This window comes from Anopheles merus, chromosome 2L (assembly GCF_017562075.2).
Source record: "Anopheles merus strain MAF chromosome 2L, AmerM5.1, whole genome shotgun sequence".
Lineage (NCBI taxonomy): Eukaryota > Metazoa > Arthropoda > Insecta > Diptera > Culicidae > Anopheles > Anopheles merus.
Window position 1 is genome coordinate 50,869,750 of NC_054083.1, and position 17,214 is coordinate 50,886,963.

Consider the following 17,214-nt stretch of genomic DNA (forward strand, 5'->3'; position numbering starts at 1 on the left):
TTTTTTTGTTAGTGTCTGTACGTGGCTCCCGCAAGCCCGCCATCCACCGAGGAATGTACAGCGTCTTTACGACTTATTAAGATATTTCATGTAAAATAGCTCTTCCAAAGGAATGTGGCGCTCCGTCCGTTTGGTCAGTTGCAGTTAAACGGGGCCACATTTTACGCATTAATGAAAACGATGATAAATCATTGCGCACTGACGGTCGTAAAAGACCCAGGGCGATGGTTGCAAATGACCAGGGGGGCTGCAAAAAAACTGCAAAACGATCGCGCTTTCGGAACAATGAGGTTCGTCGCTTGCCACCTTGAATTGTGAGTTAAATCAATATTTACATTCAGCGCACTCCAGCAGGCCCAAGCAATCCAATAAAAGAGAGTTGCCCCCACGGTCAATTGGCAAGAAGAATCGGACGCATTTTTACGCACTTCTGCTGAATTTCGGTGAATGATTTGGCAACCGACTACAGCTCACCGCCGTGATCTGCAAAGCGCTGTTGTGCTGCAATTATGAAGGAATGGCCGGGGAATAAACAACTCAACGCTGCAAAACGAAACATATTCATTAAAAAAAAAATCAAGGGGGATTTTATTAATATACACACTATTGCAATAAATAGCCACACTGTACGCAGGGGAAGCCTTCGGACTGGGAGTGACACGGAAAGCAAAACCGTGTCGTCCGTTTGATCACGACCTAGAGGGACTTTCAACCGAAATTCGAATTTAACAAACAAAACATCGTCATTATGGCGTTGCGGCAACAAAAAAATGGTTGGGATGTCCACTAACTAACTGGTCCCTTCTTCGCTTCTTCCTGCATCACTCCCCCGGGTACCTCACCTACGATCCTCACCACCACCTTTCCCTAGGGAAACGGCACCGCTGGAACCTTATAATGATACCCGTCAGCTTCGAGCGTGTGTGACGGCGGGACGGAAGAGCCCGCCGGTACGGTGAGCCCATTTTCCGGCGCCTCGTAGTTGTAGCCATCGTTCGGGTCAGCTATCCTGGACTGGATCTCCGTCTCGTCGGCGCTCGATTCCGAGACCAGTGTCGTCGTTTCGCCGGATGAAAGCGCCGGCCGGTACGTGGTGATGATCGTATCGTTCTGGACGGCCACGATCGTTGCCGTTGGGGTGAGTAGATCGATCAGGGATGGACCTGTCGTTGCCTCCGGTTGTTGCTCTGGTTCGCTACGTTCCGTTGGTTCCACGGCTGAGAGATCGGTCGCCGCTTGCGATGGGACGATCGTTGTAACGGAGGATGCGAACGATGGGACGGTTGTGAGTTCGCTTGTCGTTGCGGGTTCGTCGTCTACTCGCAGCTCGGGCACAAAATCGGCCTGCCCAGCAACCTGACTCGTTTCCTGCATCTGATTGATCATTTCAATCACGGACGAAGCGTCATCAACCGGTGCAACCGTTTCGTCGGTGAATAGTGGCACACTGCTGCTCGGTGAGCTGGCTGCCGTCGTTGTCTGCCCTTCAGTGGTCGTCGTCGACTGATCGGGCTGCTCCTCCCGTACCTGACTGTCCGCTTCTGGCTGAACGGGAGCAGCTGTTGTCGTAGAGTCGAAGGATTGAACCACCACAGTCGTCGTAGAGCTGCTTCCCTCGCTACTTCCCGTGGTCGTGGAGGTAGTATCACTGTCATCCGAATCGGATCCCGTCCTCACAATGATCTGGAAGCCATTCATCTCACTGTCCGGTGGAAGATACTCCGGCGCAGAGGTAGAGGGGATCTCCGTCGAGGGAGTCTGTTGCGTCACGACCGTAGACACCGAGCCCGATGCATCGGGATAAACGGACGCTTCCGGCAGCTTGCTGTACGGTGGTTGAGTTTCCGTCTGAACCTGGTACGCAGTGGTGGTGATGGTGCTGCTTGGGCTCGTCGGATAGGTCGAAGGTTCGGTCTGTGGTGGCTGTTGCGTTGTGGACGGTGTGCTGCTCGGCTCCTTCGGCACCACCAGCTCGGGCAGCGGCTTGGGCGGAAGATACTCCAGCGAGTTCTTTGCGGTCGTGGTCGTCGTCGGTACGGTGGTCGTGGCGAGCTGATTGATGTCACTGGGCTCACCGATCACTTCGTTGATGTTGGTCGGCAGCATTACCTCGGGCTTCTTGTACCCGTAGCCTTCGTCTTCGTCGAACAGTTGCTCCGTTGTGGAAGGGCCATTTGTCTGGGGTGCAGGGGTCGTGGTAGTGGTTGTCGGTGCCGGAGTAGTTGTTGTAGTAGTAGTAGTTGTCGTTGTAGAAGTTGTAGTGGTCGACGGAGAGCTAGACGGTGCGACCTGATCAACGTTCGACGACTCTTGACCATCCTCTGGGGGCAGATATTCCGGCGCTTGGGTCGACACCGGGTTGACTAGGTTCGAGTCCGGATGGACGTCGAGCGGAAAGTCTGGCTTTTGGTAGTCATACCCGACGCGTTCCTCCAGCCGCTTGAATGGTGAAGGTTGGTTGTCTTGCAGCGGCAGCAAGCTGATCTGCGGTATGAAGGCTTCCACTGCTGCTGCTCCGTCACCTGACTTAATTTCCGTCGCAACGGCCCCATTGCCAGTGACGGACACCGAGGTACCGATGAAGCTTTGGCGCTTCTGCTTGTCAGCACCCGTGCGCTTCAGCAGATGCGACACGTCCGGCCGGGCAAGGCCACTGGTCACCAGACAGCCGGTGAGTATGAGAAGTTTCCACATCTGGAAAATAGAACGAACGAGCGAAGGAGAGGTATAAGTAGAAGAAAAACCCGTTCCAAACAACCCCGGTCGTTGTGTCCACATCATGGATTAGATTTATCACACTCAATTGTACTCCGCACAGTTGTGTTGTGTGCAACTGTGCAAGCGCAAGCAATCCCCCCATTCACCGGCACTTTCTGTGACTTTCTGCTGTGTCGCCAATCGATCGTTGAGCCCGGGCTGCTGCGTGGTTGTGTGCAGATGGAATCTTCTCCAATAAAACCAAATTCAACATGTTTTATTTTTGCGTGCGGCGTGTCGAGCCTTTCACCACAATTAACAAACTCATCTTCAGCCGCTCGATACACGCGTCCCGACATCACCCACCGAAAACCCGAATTCAGACCCATGCGAGTTCAGAGCGGGCATTATGCAAAACCCACCACAAACAAGTCTGCCGTTCGGCACTGCCACCTATGCGAAAGGCATTGCGGTTTTGTTTTGTGTTGTTGCCGAATGCAAAACACACATCACCTCTGGATAAACTGGCGTGAACTCGCACCCCACCCCCGAACCCGTGTGCTTCTTCGCCCGAGCTCCAATAAAGATCACCAGAAGATCGGCGACGGCGACAGGTTGGTTGGGTCGAATCGAATTAATCCCAGGACGCCACCACACATCCAACGGCTCCAATCTTAACCCGGCTGATCAGGCGCCCGACAGACAGCCAGCTTCAGCAGAAGACACACTTACGATTGCGCGATGATGACGATGGCGACGAAGTGCTCTCCAGAAGTGCCACCAGAAGGCCTGTTCACCTACATGAGGTAAGCGGTAACAGTAGGACCAACTGATTGACTGACTGACTCACTGACATACTCACACACACTCAAACACACCGAACCGATTGGCCGATATGTGAATTAGCATCATCCACCCCAAAAGCTCATCCGCGAAAGTGAAAACCACATAATGAGCACCACCAAAAAGTAGGTTTCTAAAACGGTTTCCTTTCCCGCCATCTCCATCCCGGCTCACGCAGTGGGATCTTCCCTTCCCGACAGCGTTGCATAATGGACAGGAGATCTGCAAGCGGGAGGTCCAGTAACAACATAATGCACTAGCCGGGCGTTATTTGCCGGATCTTTCAAAAGCCCCGCTTGTTAAGCTTTTGCCGATGCGTTTTCGGCCGGATTTAGCCGATCAATCTCAATCTGCTCGATCGTTCTGATCGCTGCGGGCCACTATTTGTAGCCACAAGGTACAAGTGTTTAGCCAGTGCGAACCAATTTCAATCTCAACTCAACCCCATGCGGGGACCCCATCCCTGCTCTCGATCGCATCCGATCCAACTGTTACGGGACCAGCGGTGTGAGATAAAACCGGCCTGACCTTTACCGTATCGATCGGCTGCGCATCACTAATTTAGGTTGCCATTTTTGTACCGAAGTCGGTCAACTTTGGCATCGATTTCCTTGCGATGAAAACCCCAAAACTCGTAACGGAACAGAATGTCATACGCAACTGATCGCTTGTAGAGGGGGGTTTCCCGTTCGATGCTTTGATGCACTGTACCGGCGACTGTAGTAGCCTTGTCCAACACCGATCGGCCAATGTCCGAAGTACCAGTCTGCTCGCAATAATAATGTCATTACCTCGGCACACACAAAAACGCTAGGCCCGAAACTCAAGATTAATGAACAAACATGATTTAATTACCACCAAAGAGATGACCTTCTTGGAGGAGCAAACTGTAACATTCCCGCTCAGAATTGAGTGATGGTCTCGCTTCATTATCTCGCTAATTGCTACCAGAAGCTGAACGAAGGCGATGAGCTTTTTTCGGGGGGCGGTCTTGGACTATAAGTTGAAACCCCTAACCATGATTACATAGCGATCTCAAGGGCACATTGCACTGCGCTGTGCGCGATCACGATCGATTAATATCTTTATTAGTATCGTAACTTATCTTCCCTCTGTGTGAATCGCAATTTCATCACACGTTCAAGATCCCAGACCTTTCAGCTGTCACAGCTGGCCCACAGCCCCCCCCCCCCCCCCCCCCCCCCCCCGGGAGTAGTGCAATTCCCAAAGAATTGTGAAGAAGTGCATCCAATTAGTGTGTATGCGCTGTCCCGAATTTTGATTAATCTTGATGCAAACGTTTGGTTTTATGTAACCTTTTTTCCGTATTGCTTTCCCCGCCTCGGTGCCCTAAACCAGCATCACGCCCGCACTAATCGACAGAACAATGCCCTCTGAAGGGGCCCGCTTCGATTCGTGCAATCACCCAACTGGAGGTGGAGCATCGGGAGAGAAGAAGAATAAATTCAACAACAAAAAATTGGTAACGCACCCGCAGACGGACAGACGGACAGACGGGCAGGGCAGCGAACAAATCGTGTGTCCGATCGCTCCCAATCGGTAGAAAAAGGGAAGGTGACGAGATCAGTGGGCCACAAAAAAGGCCAATAACTACAACAAAAAACCATAGCCTTTCGCTCCGAGAGACCACCGGCGATCCAGCCAGATCGTGGTCTAAATGGGAAAATTCCCATTCCCTGGGTTCAAAAAAAAAAAAAACGGTCATTCACGCACATTAGCTTCACCCCACCTGCCGCAATGTCCGGCGCAATGAGGGCGTCACAGTTTTCCCTTTCACTAGTCGGCCGAGGCGCGCGTGTGCATCAAAGAGCGTTAGAAGCTCCCAGCCAGATGCGGCCAAAGATGGATGCGATGCGCTTGTTTCATGTTCCTCCCGAAACGGGTCAACATCACTCGTCACATCACATAATCATCATTACCAAACTAAAGTGTGTACATCTTTTCTTCTTCTTTTTCTTTTTCTTCTCTCTTGTCTTACATCTTTGGAAGGAAGGAAAGCCAACAAACACACGATCGAGTAGTGCCATAAATATCACCCGCGAGCAGCGCCAGAAAGGAGTAACGATCGCGGTGCACCGTATCGATTACATTACGGAAGATCGGAATGATCGATCGGATTCGTCCCAGAACAATCGGTCGCAAAGGTCTCGGGGGATCCTCGCTCGTTTGCGGATGCCTTCCCTTCAGGGTCGGGACGGAACTGGCTTTGTGCATGGATTGCATAACGGCTGAAAACGATCGCGCACCTCGGTTGATCTTTCGGTTCGAGTACTTTCGCCGGGTGGAACTGTCGTCGTTGTCCACGATTTTTGCAGCGTTGGCGGAGGCGAACAATAACAACAAAAAGGGGGACTTTGGCAAGATGGGGATTGCTTTCTATTCGTACAAAATAGCCGGCCTAATCCTTCATCCAGAGCTTCAAAAGAGCTTCACTGTCACGGAAGTAGGAAAAGAACACTCACCATGCTTTTGTTCACGACGCTCTTTGTCTTTGGCTTGCAAAAACGCTCCAGAAAGTAAGTCTTAGCAAGTGGGAAGGAGCGTCCTAAACTATCATCCACCTTTTATGCACACAGTTCGGTTCACTGATCGCTTCAAGAGATCTTTCCACAATTAACACACTTCACTCATCACAATGCACACAGATGTATTCGCACGATCACACTTCTGCTCGGTCGGTTTCTAGGGCGAAAAAAATGGAGAAAATAATTACTTTAAAATCTATAATCAAATTACGAACAATCAAAACTACATCAGCAATTAAAAGACTAACGTTGCCGTGACAGGAACTGGGCGAGAAGATGGTCCGACGGCGTGACTAGCACGAATGAAGCGCAGGACTCATCAATCGACTAGCTTTATATGAGCTTTTTTGGGGTGGCAGACGACGAACCCCACGCTGCTACTACTACTACTACCGTGTGCCCGAGTCCGTGGCTCGCTTCACTCTCGCTCTCTGTCGCTCCCTTCTCCCCGCTTGGGAAATGCTGGCACTACAGTGGCGTACACTCCTGCCGAAAACTGAGATGCTTCCCCCATTGGGAACGCGAGAAAAGCTCCTTAAGGAGGGAGGTAGGTGGGTGTGCACCTCGCTCGCCGTTAGTTAGTAGTGGTTGTTGTTGTTGTTCTGCAGCGCATAGTGCACGAATCGGCCGGGCCAGGCCCCAAGCCCCACAACAGCAGCAACAACTACCACCAAATGGAAGGGGCTGAAGATCGAGCAGGCTTTACTCGGGAGGGAGCCGAACACTGATCGAGCGTCGCGAGTAGCCGCGGCATACGCACAGTACGCTGCTTTAGGCTCTCGGCTTAGGCTCAGCTCGAGCTCGGAGGTGATGAAAATTACGATAGTGTGTTCCTTCCCCCACCGTATGACCCGAAGATCAATCAATGTAAATCCTCCGTCTGGGGACGGTTTGATTACGTTTTTATTTTTTTGTTTTCTTGTGCGACTTATCAACGTCACGAGTGGACACTTTGGGAAGGATTAGTAGTACCGTCCTACCATCGTAAAACAGCTAAGCAGCGAGAGTAATTATCATACCACAGTCCTTCTCCACAAATCAGCTCGTGCCCGTTTCGAGGATGGCCACTCCTGAACTCGCCCTTAAACACAAAAACAGCCCACAATGGCTCTGTCCGTGTGCCGAAATGTCAAGCTTTAGCATTTGATGGCGCTTCGGCGACACATGGCGACACACAAGAGCCTGGCGACCCGAGCGTCTTCCTCGGGTCTTCCACAGCAAAACAAACATTGCGCCGCATTCCGCCGGGAGCGGCGCAACGAAACCGCAAGTGATAACTGAGTGTGCTTGAACGCGGAAAAACTGATCGTGCTTCGCGCAACGCGAAAAACCTGCCCTAGCGCATTCCAATTCAGCAGCACGCATCCGAAGCGCGTGGTTTTTTTATGATACAGAAGCACAGGTGGGTTGTAGAGGCGCCAAAGCAGACGGTTGGCCGTAATCACCGGCAAAACGAGAGAAGACACTTTGCAGTGTGTGACTAAATCAACGTTTTGCCTTTAATTTGCCATTAAAATCTGCTCCTAAAACAAGCGGCACGCATGAAAATGGATGAAAAGTGCAACAAAGTCTTCTCTTTTAACAAAGGGCCATGGGCGTTTATCGTAGTAGGCTACCCTTCAACACGGTTCCATAGTGTAGCGGTTATCACGTCTGCTTTACACGCAGAAGGTCTCCAGTTCGATCCTGGATGGAACCAATGCCAAACTTTTTTTGTTTAATCAAAATTAATGTACAAAAATGCGTCCTGTCTCTTCCTCCACCAAAATGCCCTTTTCTTCTTATTTTGATACTAAGTCAACGAATCCATTAATTAATTACGCTCTTCCGGGTCTGTGCGCTCGTCTCTTATGGGGCATAGAAGTCTCTAAACAGCCTAAAACCCAACAAAGCGCGCATCAATATTAGTCTTCATAATTGCCCAAGCTTCCTCTTTGAGCGCTCCCAAATACCACCGATGACGCACAGAATCTACAACGATGACGCGCCAAGAATCTGTGTGTGTGTTGATTGATCTATATTTGCCCAGCAAACGGATTACGAGCTCTTCCAAATTGAAGCTTTATTTTTCTCCATTAAACAGTCGTGCACTCGCGTTACGGAACGGAACACACGCCCCGCCCGATGCAGTTATGTGCAATCGTGTCCCCCCCCCCCCTGATCGTCCCCCTAACCTATCCGTAACCTTTTCCCTGTTTTCGGGACACTCGCAGGCATCATCTTTCGACGAATGGCGGCACATTTTTGCGGTCTCCATGCGGTCTCGGTGCGTTTATGTGCCGTACGCATGCAAAGCTTACTTTCTTCAACCTCATTTCCCGGGTATGTCCTGGTCCTTATTGTGTGTGATCGATCGATACGATCATACGTCGCTGCAAAGGCGAAGAGTTCTTTATGCACAGCGTCGTGCTGCAGCCAGCCAGCGCCACATTATGCAACGGTTGACAAAATGACACACATACGTGCGCTTGCACACTCGCAGAAGAGACAGTGAGAGAGAGAGAGAGAGAGAGAGAGAGAGAGAGAGAGAGAAAGAGGGAGGTGTAACGGTTCCGTTCCTGAATCATTTTTTGCGAACAAAAATCAGCAAACCTATCGCATCGCGGCGATCGCCGCATTGCACTTTTCGCTGTTGTATCATCGCGGGGCATCCTTTAACGCACATACACACACACAGAGCCCAGGCGCGCAGTGCACCGATCCGATGAGTTATGGCACCCATTAAAACAAGGAGTCTGATGGCCTTTGCACCTCGGCGAGGTGTTGGAAGGGAGCTGCTTTTTATGCTTCAAACCCCCGTGCATATTTTAATGCGCCACGCTTTTGTTTGCATCCCCTCGCCACTTAAGGCTTGACGTACAAATCATACTTTTCACACCCGATCCGTCAGCCCCGATCCCGATGATTGAATTGTTCGCGATAATTGGAACACACGGGGCGCCCGTGCGCGATCGTGACAACCCGTTTTACATTACATTGGCGAGTTTGTCGCTGAATTCCTTTGGCAGGAATTTACACCTAAACCAACAACCGTTTGGATGACACCACCGTTCGTCATCGGAGCTAATAATCAACGCACCGATAAATCATTCCCCGATCCGGCTGCATTATGCATCGTTTCCTTTCGCTTCAAAACGGGGTTTAATTGGTTCATTGGCGGGCAAACGCAAGCCCACACGTTCTATGATGCTATGAGCTCACCGCCTACACCGGTGGATCCGGCAATCTATTCTCACGATCATCAACGAGATGCCACTTGATCTCGCTTTATCGCATCGCGCTCCGTTAATGAGTCAATCAATAGCGGATGTCACCCGTTTTCAACAAACAAACAAAGGGAAACTGGTGCCCTTCACGGAAGGCGTGAAATTTGTGTAGGATGCGCTAACCCTGGCCGGGGAGGGGGCGCGTTCACGAAAGTTAATCCAGCAGGGCAAGGTAAAGATGTCGCGGGTGTCTTAGGGGAGTTAGAAGCTCACCGAAAGGGCACCTACAGTGACAGTTTTATCGTCCCAATAAGCATCCTTCAAGGGTAAACTCACACCTGGAGATGGTTTTTGTTTGTTTCGCTCCACTTGTAACACCGAACCGTGAGCGTAAAACATCACACACACACACGACCGTTTTATGGTAATGCTTGTTTGGACTGTTTGGCGTCGAAAATTCCTTTTTATCGCGTAACGACCCTCCTCGTGTATGCATAAGTAGGAATGGCTTTGTAATCACGGCGCGGGTCTGCGAAATGGGTCAGGCCTTATCGGACGGGGCCCTCCTTTGTGCGGTGTGCGGAGGACTGACGACATCTTTCTAAGGAGAGGAATGATGGCGGTATCGTCGGCGGTACCTTTCACATTGCATTTCTCAATGAACCATATTGATCAATAGGTGTACACTTCCAGACGAGTGGAGTAATTAAATGTCAATTAGTTTCGAGAGGATCACCGCTTTACTCTCAAGTGCATAATTGTAGCACACGATCACCCCGGTGTAGCATAACAATGTCATTAAACTTGACTCCAGTGTGCGCTTGACGTACATGATCATCAACCACCCCCCCCCCGCGTAAGGTCGTCCTCGTTTCGGAGCCCTTTTGAGTAAGAGCAATTATTGTACGGCACTGATCAGCCCCAGCTCAGGAGGGCTCGCGCGAGCCCTAACGCGAGGTCCAGTAACCGCTCCGCATGACCTTATGCTAAATCTGCTGTTTGCTGTACTACTGTGAAGATGCGCTACGAGTGAGGGCCATACTTGATCGAGTGGAGCCCTTCGACTGCTATCGGCCGCTATCTGTCGATACACCTTTGGCACACACGCTTGAAATGGCACACACTCGCACGAGTGCCCGTTTTAGGAGAGCCGGTCCTGTTGTCAGCCGCCGCAACCGCAAAAGGCCAAGGCATGGGGACGCATCTTTCCAGCCAAACGCATCATTTGCGCGCATCATTGGCGACTCACGATTCGGGAAGCCCATACACACGTAACCGCGTTGGCGCGTTTCGTTCCGTTGCAGTTTGCGCCGCAGCAGCGAACCCCGTAGCATAACTTTTTTTTTGTGTGTTAGCATAAGATGAATAGTAATCATCCCACACACGGACGGTCGGTCGGACGGGCTGCGCTGTACGCCCAAAAACCGTTCCATATGGACAATGGGACACACGGCGGTAGGTATTGGAAGATGAGATTATATCATCGGATTTGGGGCCAGTGTCGCAAAAAAATAACCAGCAAGAGGAAGAAGAATTCACCCAAATGAGGTAGAAAATTGCGCACCCCGTGGACCCCGTCCCATCCGCACAAAGCGGGCTATGCTAATGAGCTACATATATTTTTAAAATGTAACACATTAGTACGAGAGTGGGCAAGAAATGGTGAATAGAGAGGATTGAGGAAAGTGCCACAGGGTTCGGAAATAGCTCTGCACGCATTCTTGCCTTCGCAGGTGGGAACGGATCGCTCACCGGCACGACCTCTGGCGACTGCGTGCTACGACACTCCTCAAGAGGGCCCATTCCAGCACGCAGCCTATCATTACTTAGCATAAAGTAAGACATAAAAGAAGCAACAACAGCAACAAAAAAAGAGCACACCTCCACTCCACTCGGAACGTTTCAATTATTTTACGTAATTCAAGTTCATCGCGAAATTAATACCGCGTCCGAAATGTTTGTTTGCGGAGCGAAACTGTTCGCGATCAGACGGTGCTGTGTGGCTAGAGTGCCACTTACGTGAGCTTTACCAGCCAGAAGAACGCAGTCATTAAATTAGCATTGACCCTTTGCAGCGATGCGGTTCCCATCGTGGCTGGCGTAGTATTATGGGTATGTTTTATTGGCGAATATTAGCGATCGGTGTTGATCACAGCGCTAGCGAGACCGCACCTCTCACGTACGATCGAACTTTAGAACAGAGTTGTATTGGTGCTCGTTTTATCGTGTTATTTCCGTTTGGTGCTTTTCTTATATATACGTACGCGTGCGAACGAACCGGTGGGTAAATAGCAAACATTGAGAAATCTTCAAGAAATATGTGTTTCATTCAGTGCAAAACTTTACGCGCTGTCGTCAACCGCCTCGAACACGTGGTGGCCTTGTGTAAAACGGTGGCTCGTATTTTTATAGGCTACCCGCATTATAATCTATTAAAAGGTTGGATTAAAATATGTATTTCCTTATTTATTGCAATTGAGAGGTGTCGACATTGGATAGATTTTAAATTAAGTAAAAACCTTTCTTAAACATTCCAACGGACAAATTATGTCAACGGTTTTGCGGTGGAACTTAATTATGAATATTATTAGCCATAACTTTTACCATTGCATTGCTTTTTCTAATCTTAAAATATTATATAACACTTGAAATAAAAAGGAAAATCATTACAAAAATTTAAAAAGTCCTGATTATTTCAAATTTGAATTTCGAATTTTCTTTTCTCGTAAACAACAGACTGACAGCTCTGTTGTGAAGAACACGCCAGGTCCTGTCATGATGATCCGTTTGACGTTTTATCCGTTTGGGGAAGGGAAAGTAAAGACAATATGCGCTCCATTGTCAAAAATAAAAGAAAATTGAATGAGAAAATAATCAAATAATTAATCTTCTTCACTTAACTTTCAAAAATACCAACAATTTCACTTTGAACCCGTGAAACAATCAACGGTTGAATCAAATCAAACAAGATGGCGCCCGGCCGCTTGCCGCTGTCGCACCTGCCGCTGCACGAATGAAACAAAGCGTACACGTACGTGGTGTTGGTGGTTCTTGTGATTGTGATGCAGTTTTCTTCTTTGGCGTGCGCACACATCCAAATAAGATCGCGGCCCCTTACTCCCCGCTGTCCGTGCGTGCGTGTGGTTCGATGGAATATATCGCCCGGATCGTGAAGCAAGTACACCTCCACCGTCCGACGACAACGACGACCACGAAAGCTCAGCATCCCCTGGTAAAGCTACTGTGCAGCAGGGAGTAGAAGGAATCCCCCCCGGATCAGGCGAATAGCAGCGAACGGTCAGCAGACGGCCCAGCGATGGGCGGACAGAAGTTTCAGTACGACGAGAGTGGAGGAACTTTCTTCTACTTCATACTCTCGTTCCTGGCCCTGATCCTGGTGCCGACCACCTTCTACTTTTGGCCACGCAAGAAAAAGGAAGGTAAGCATCGAGAACGTCGAAGCGTCCTCCGGGAGGCGTTTTCTGTCCCCGTATCTTCTCGCAATCTGTTGATTGCTCACGGTAATAGTGCGTGCGTGCGTGCGTGTGCAGGCGCGGGCCCTACACGTCGTCGTCGCCGTCTCGGGGGTTTCGGTGAGCTGTCAAAAAACCGGGCCAACGCCAAATGTACAGTTACTTGACTTGTTTTCTTTTGCTTCGTTTCCGCTTGAACACACGCCCCTACCTGGCGGCGGGCCCCTGTCTGGCGGTCGCTTTCTCCTCCGGGCGAATGAGGGGGATAGGGGATAAGAAAGATGCACAAGAATGTTGTTGTGCTGGCAGCACTTTCTAATGGCGAAATCACGCGAAATGGATTGGAATTTGCCTGTCTCGCCGCTGCTCGTCACGATGACGAGCCACGCCGAATCTTGGCTGAGTTGGCCATGAACAAAACATTTGTGTAAACAAGACCAAAATCCTTCGAGAAGGGAGCCTCGTGATGTGTGTAACGACATGGAAAAGATGAAAATATTTGTTTCGAATTTCATCTTTAAAATCATTCTTTAATTTCAATGGAAACACCTGAACACAATTGCTTTCGCCTAGAAAGACCCAAAGGGGTAACAACTTACCATACCTATTAAAGTATGCCACGCTTACGTGGTTCTCTGCCCGCGCTTCCATGTGCTTCCCCGTACCATTGGCAAACACAATTGAGCGTCACGCTGCGACAAACTTAAAGTTGAAGTAATTTGCCTCCCAAGGTTCCGTTTCGCTAGTTCTACCACTGCGCACCGCGCCGCTTGATGTAACCTTATCGCTAAGCAAACGTAATTTTACTTACCTTACATTACTTACCCATATTTTCCCCATTCCCACCCACTTGCAGACCCCACCACAAAGCATGAACACTGTCAGTGTGCAGGATGCGTGCGGAAGCGCATCACGATGGAACATTCCGACCCGTACAAGGGCACCAAGGAGCTGCTGGTGAAGCTGTCGATCGTAGCCGGCTGGGCGCTGCTAGCCTTTCTCACCTACAAGGTGTCCCAGTTCGACTACGAAATGTCCAACTTTGATCCGTACGAGATACTGGGCGTCCCGCTAGGTTCGTCCCAGAAGGAGATCAAGAAAGCGTACCGCACCCTCTCGGTCATACTGCATCCGGACAAGGAGACGGGTGACGAGAAAGCGTTCATGAAGCTCACGAAAGCGTACCAAGCGCTGACGGACGATGAGGCGCGCAAAAACTGGGAAAAGTACGGCAATCCCGACGGCCCGGGTGCGACGTCGTTCGGCATCGCGCTGCCGTCGTGGATCGTTGAGAAGGAAAACTCGGTTTGGGTGTTGGGATTGTACGGGCTGGTGTTTATGGTGGCGCTACCGATCGTGGTCGGCACGTGGTGGTACCGCTCGATTCGTTACAGCGGCGACAAGGTGCTGCTCGATACGACCAACATGTACTGGTACTTCTTCCACAAAACGCCGCACATGGCGGTGAAGCGCGTGATTATGATACTGGCGGCGAGCTTTGAGTTTGAGAAGCGGCACAACAATCAGGTGATCGAGCGGCCGTCGGATAATGTGGAGGTTCCGGCACTGATACGGGAGCTGCCGTACCTGAACGAGAAGTGCAAGGAGCTGCCGTTCGCGAGGAGCTACTCGCTGAAGGCACGTGCGATACTGCATGCGCATTTGTCGCGCATTCCGCTCAACCCGAACACGCTCGAGGTCGATCGCCAGCTGATCGTGCGCAAGTGCCCGTACCTGATACAGGAGATGGTGAGCTGCGTTAGCCATCTGATTATGTTGGCGTATGCGCGAAAGAGTAAGTGAAATTGGTGAAAACGATGGCACAATTTGATATTTAACTAACGTTTTGTTGTGTTTATTTTGCAGTTCAACGACTCCCATCGATTGAAACGATCGAAAACTGCATGAAACTGTCGCCGATGGTTATACAGGGGCTGCGCGAATCGGAACACCCGCTGATGCAGCTGCCGCAAATGACGAAGGAGCTGCGCGCCCAGCTCGCCCGCAAGTACAACACGCGCAATCTGCAGCAGCTGGCCCAGCTGAAGCCGGACACGCGCCGAGCGGCGCTGCGCAGCCTGAACGACGAGCAGTACCACAACGCGGTGAAGGTGCTGGGCCAGATGCCGCTGATCGACTTCAGCATGAAGTGTGAGGTGGTGGACGATGAAAATTCGAACGTCGTAACGGCCGGTGCAATCGTGACGGTGACGGTGGAGCTGGTGCGCCGCAGCATGTCCGACCTGTTCGGTGACACCACCGCGAAGGAAAAGCAGGGAATCACGTACGTGCGCTTGGGCTTGGGTCTAATTCGCTCGTTGATGGCAATGATTGAACATTGTGTCTTTTTGGCAGGGAAAGTAATGAAAACGGTGACGGTGATGGTGATGCGGATGGGGAGCTGGAAGCCGGAACCGACGATCAGAAGCCGGACGGAAAGGTGAAAAAACAGTCCGGCTGGCATCCGAAACCCTCCAAGGGGCATAAGGGTAAGGCGAAGGCGGCCGTTAAACCCCACGCCCGGAAGCTGGCGGCGGCTGCAGCCGCTGCTGCCGCTGCTACGGCGGCTGCGGCTGCTGCTGCGGCGGCGGCGGCGGCTACTGCAACGGCTAACCAGACCGCAGGTCAGTCGGCCACAGCACCGGGTGAGAAAACAAAGGTGAGTTATCGATGGAAGGGAAAGAGATAAGAGATATCAGTCAGCTGGGGGAATGAGTGCAAATCGTATTGACGTGTTGTGTTGTATTTTCCTTGAATTGCAGTCTGGCAAGAGCAGTGAACGGAAGGCGCAAGAAGGAGATGATGAAGACTCCGCCGACGGGGACAGTGGTGCGGAAAGTGACAATGATGCCAGCGAGGCAGCGGCCGATGATGATGATGAGTGGGAAAAGTAAGCTTTATTGGGGTGTTTAGCTCCTTTTACAGACTAATTCAACATTTACCTTTTTCTCAGGTTCCAGCAAAAGATTAACAAGCGGGAAAAGCTGGAAGGACGATCGAAGGTTTCCCATCCCGTTCACTGTCCACTGTTTCCTGAGGTAATTCACCAATGCTCTCCATCGTTTTCTTCCCAACAAATTCTTAACGGTTTGCCTTCGTTTTGCTCTCTACTTGCAGGAAAAGCATGAATACTGGTGGACGTACATCTGCGACCGGAAGTCGCACACGCTCCTAACCGTGCCGTACCACGTCACGAACCTGATCCACCGGGAGGAGGTGCAGCTGAAGTTTACCGCACCGAAGTGGGCCGGCATGTACGTGTTTACCGTCTGCCTGCGGTCCGACTCGTACATCGGCATGGACCAGCAGCTCGATCTGAAGCTGGACGTGAAGGATCCGGCCGCCATCCCGACCGAGCTGCCCCAGTGGGACATCAGCGAGTCGGAATCGGACCACAACGAGATGCAGGCGAACGATAGCGAATTCACCACCGACTCATCGGACGGCGAGGATGACGAGTCGCGAAGACGAACCGACTGAAGCGGCGGCAGCAGCAGCAGCAGCTCCTGAGCAAATGGAATCGGGTAACGGGAGAGCTAAATGCAGTTCATATTCCTTCAGTTCTTGTTGCTGCATGGTGAGGGTGAGGGCAGACAGTGTGCGACACCGGAAGACGCAAACACAGGGCATAATACTAGAAGGACACAGGCACAACTGCACAGGGAAGAGTCGAGACAACATTCATTAATGGTTTTTTGTGTTAGAAGAGACGTTAAATTAGTTAATTAAACCTGCTGATCCCGCTCCACTATCCTTTTTTCCTACTCCCAACCAGAAGAAACGATTTATGATAGAAAAAACTAATAATACACACACATCGACACAAAACACTCATAATTTCATCAAACACGCATTAACTCTGTGCTTCAGCAGCTAAAAGCCCGGTAAAAGAACCTAGAAAGAGGGAACTGATTTAACAAAAACAATAGACACGACTAAACAGCACCGTGTATCGTACGGTGAAGGATAAAATAGAGGAATTGGGATGTGAGGTGTCAGGTTACAAGGTAGGAGTATTGGGAAGGATAAGGCGGGCGAAGAAGATTGTTTATATTTGTGTTCCTGTGGAATAACGGTACGGTGAAATTATGAGCACCTTCATTGGGCAGTATAAAGAAAATGTCGAAATATAACAAACAAAAAATGTGCAACAAATAGTAAAAAACATTTGTGTGTTGTGATTTGGTTTTTTTAGAATATTTAGTAAAATGATTAAAACGAAAAAACACATACCGCCCAGTAGGTGGAATCGAACCACTTCGACGCTAATCGACTACAGATTTGAAGTCTGCACTCCGGACCACCGAAGTTCGACTGGGCAGGTGGCCGGCCGCTCAAGCGTGTATATAAAACGCGCTGCAAATATTTTACCTCTAGCGATGGATAAGCAACAGGTAACTGTTGTAAGGCTTTGCTTTGATTTTCGAAGTTTCCGTTAACATAAACCTT

General features: G+C 50.4%; 2 protein-coding genes and 2 non-coding genes across 5 annotated transcripts in view; 2 read left to right on the forward strand and 2 right to left on the reverse strand.

Moving 5' to 3' along the window:
* Positions 1–566: 566 nt before the first annotated feature.
* The window catches only part of LOC121594592 (cell wall protein DAN4-like), a 33,929-nt gene continuing 17,281 nt past the window's right edge, over positions 567–17,214 (reverse strand). Inside the window, exons 1-3 of one of the 2 annotated variants that reach the window (XM_041918009.1) lie at positions 6,335–6,393; positions 6,024–6,243; positions 567–2,694 (exon numbers count right to left, since the gene is read on the reverse strand). In XM_041918009.1, coding sequence (XP_041773943.1) covers positions 868–2,694; positions 6,024–6,026 — 1,830 coding nt within the window. In that variant the 5' untranslated portion in view covers positions 6,027–6,243; positions 6,335–6,393 and the 3' untranslated portion in view covers positions 567–867. Of the gene's footprint in view, positions 2,695–6,023; positions 6,244–6,334; positions 6,394–17,214 lie in introns of those variants that run through there. The other variant, XM_041918010.1, reaches the window with a different exon arrangement.
* Trnav-uac lies at positions 7,713–7,785 on the forward strand. Its single transcript has one exon. It is a non-coding gene; the product is annotated as a tRNA-Val (tRNA).
* LOC121594591 (translocation protein SEC63 homolog) lies at positions 12,310–16,802 on the forward strand. Its single transcript, XM_041918007.1, has 7 exons — positions 12,310–12,732; positions 13,622–14,560; positions 14,632–15,049; positions 15,121–15,424; positions 15,528–15,655; positions 15,719–15,803; positions 15,883–16,802. The coding sequence occupies exons 1-7, from the start codon at positions 12,609–12,611 to the stop codon at positions 16,243–16,245; spliced, it is 2,361 nt and encodes a 786-aa protein (XP_041773941.1). The 5' UTR covers positions 12,310–12,608; the 3' UTR covers positions 16,246–16,802.
* Positions 16,999–17,085, reverse strand: Trnastop-uca. Its single transcript has one exon. It is a non-coding gene; the product is annotated as a tRNA-Sec (tRNA).

What these genes read in the sequence shown, in the direction of transcription:
- LOC121594591 (XM_041918007.1), top strand. Translation starts at nt 12,609, where the DNA reads ATGGGCGGACAGAAGTTTCAGTACGACGAGAGTGGAGGAACTTTCTTC. An exon ending in GATGATGATGAGTGGGAAAA is followed by an intron (nt 15,656 to 15,718) that starts GTAAGCTTTATT and finishes CCTTTTTCTCAG; the next exon opens with GTTCCAGCAAAAGATTAACA. An exon ending in ACTGTCCACTGTTTCCTGAG is followed by an intron (nt 15,804 to 15,882) that starts GTAATTCACCAA and finishes CTCTACTTGCAG; the next exon opens with GAAAAGCATGAATACTGGTG.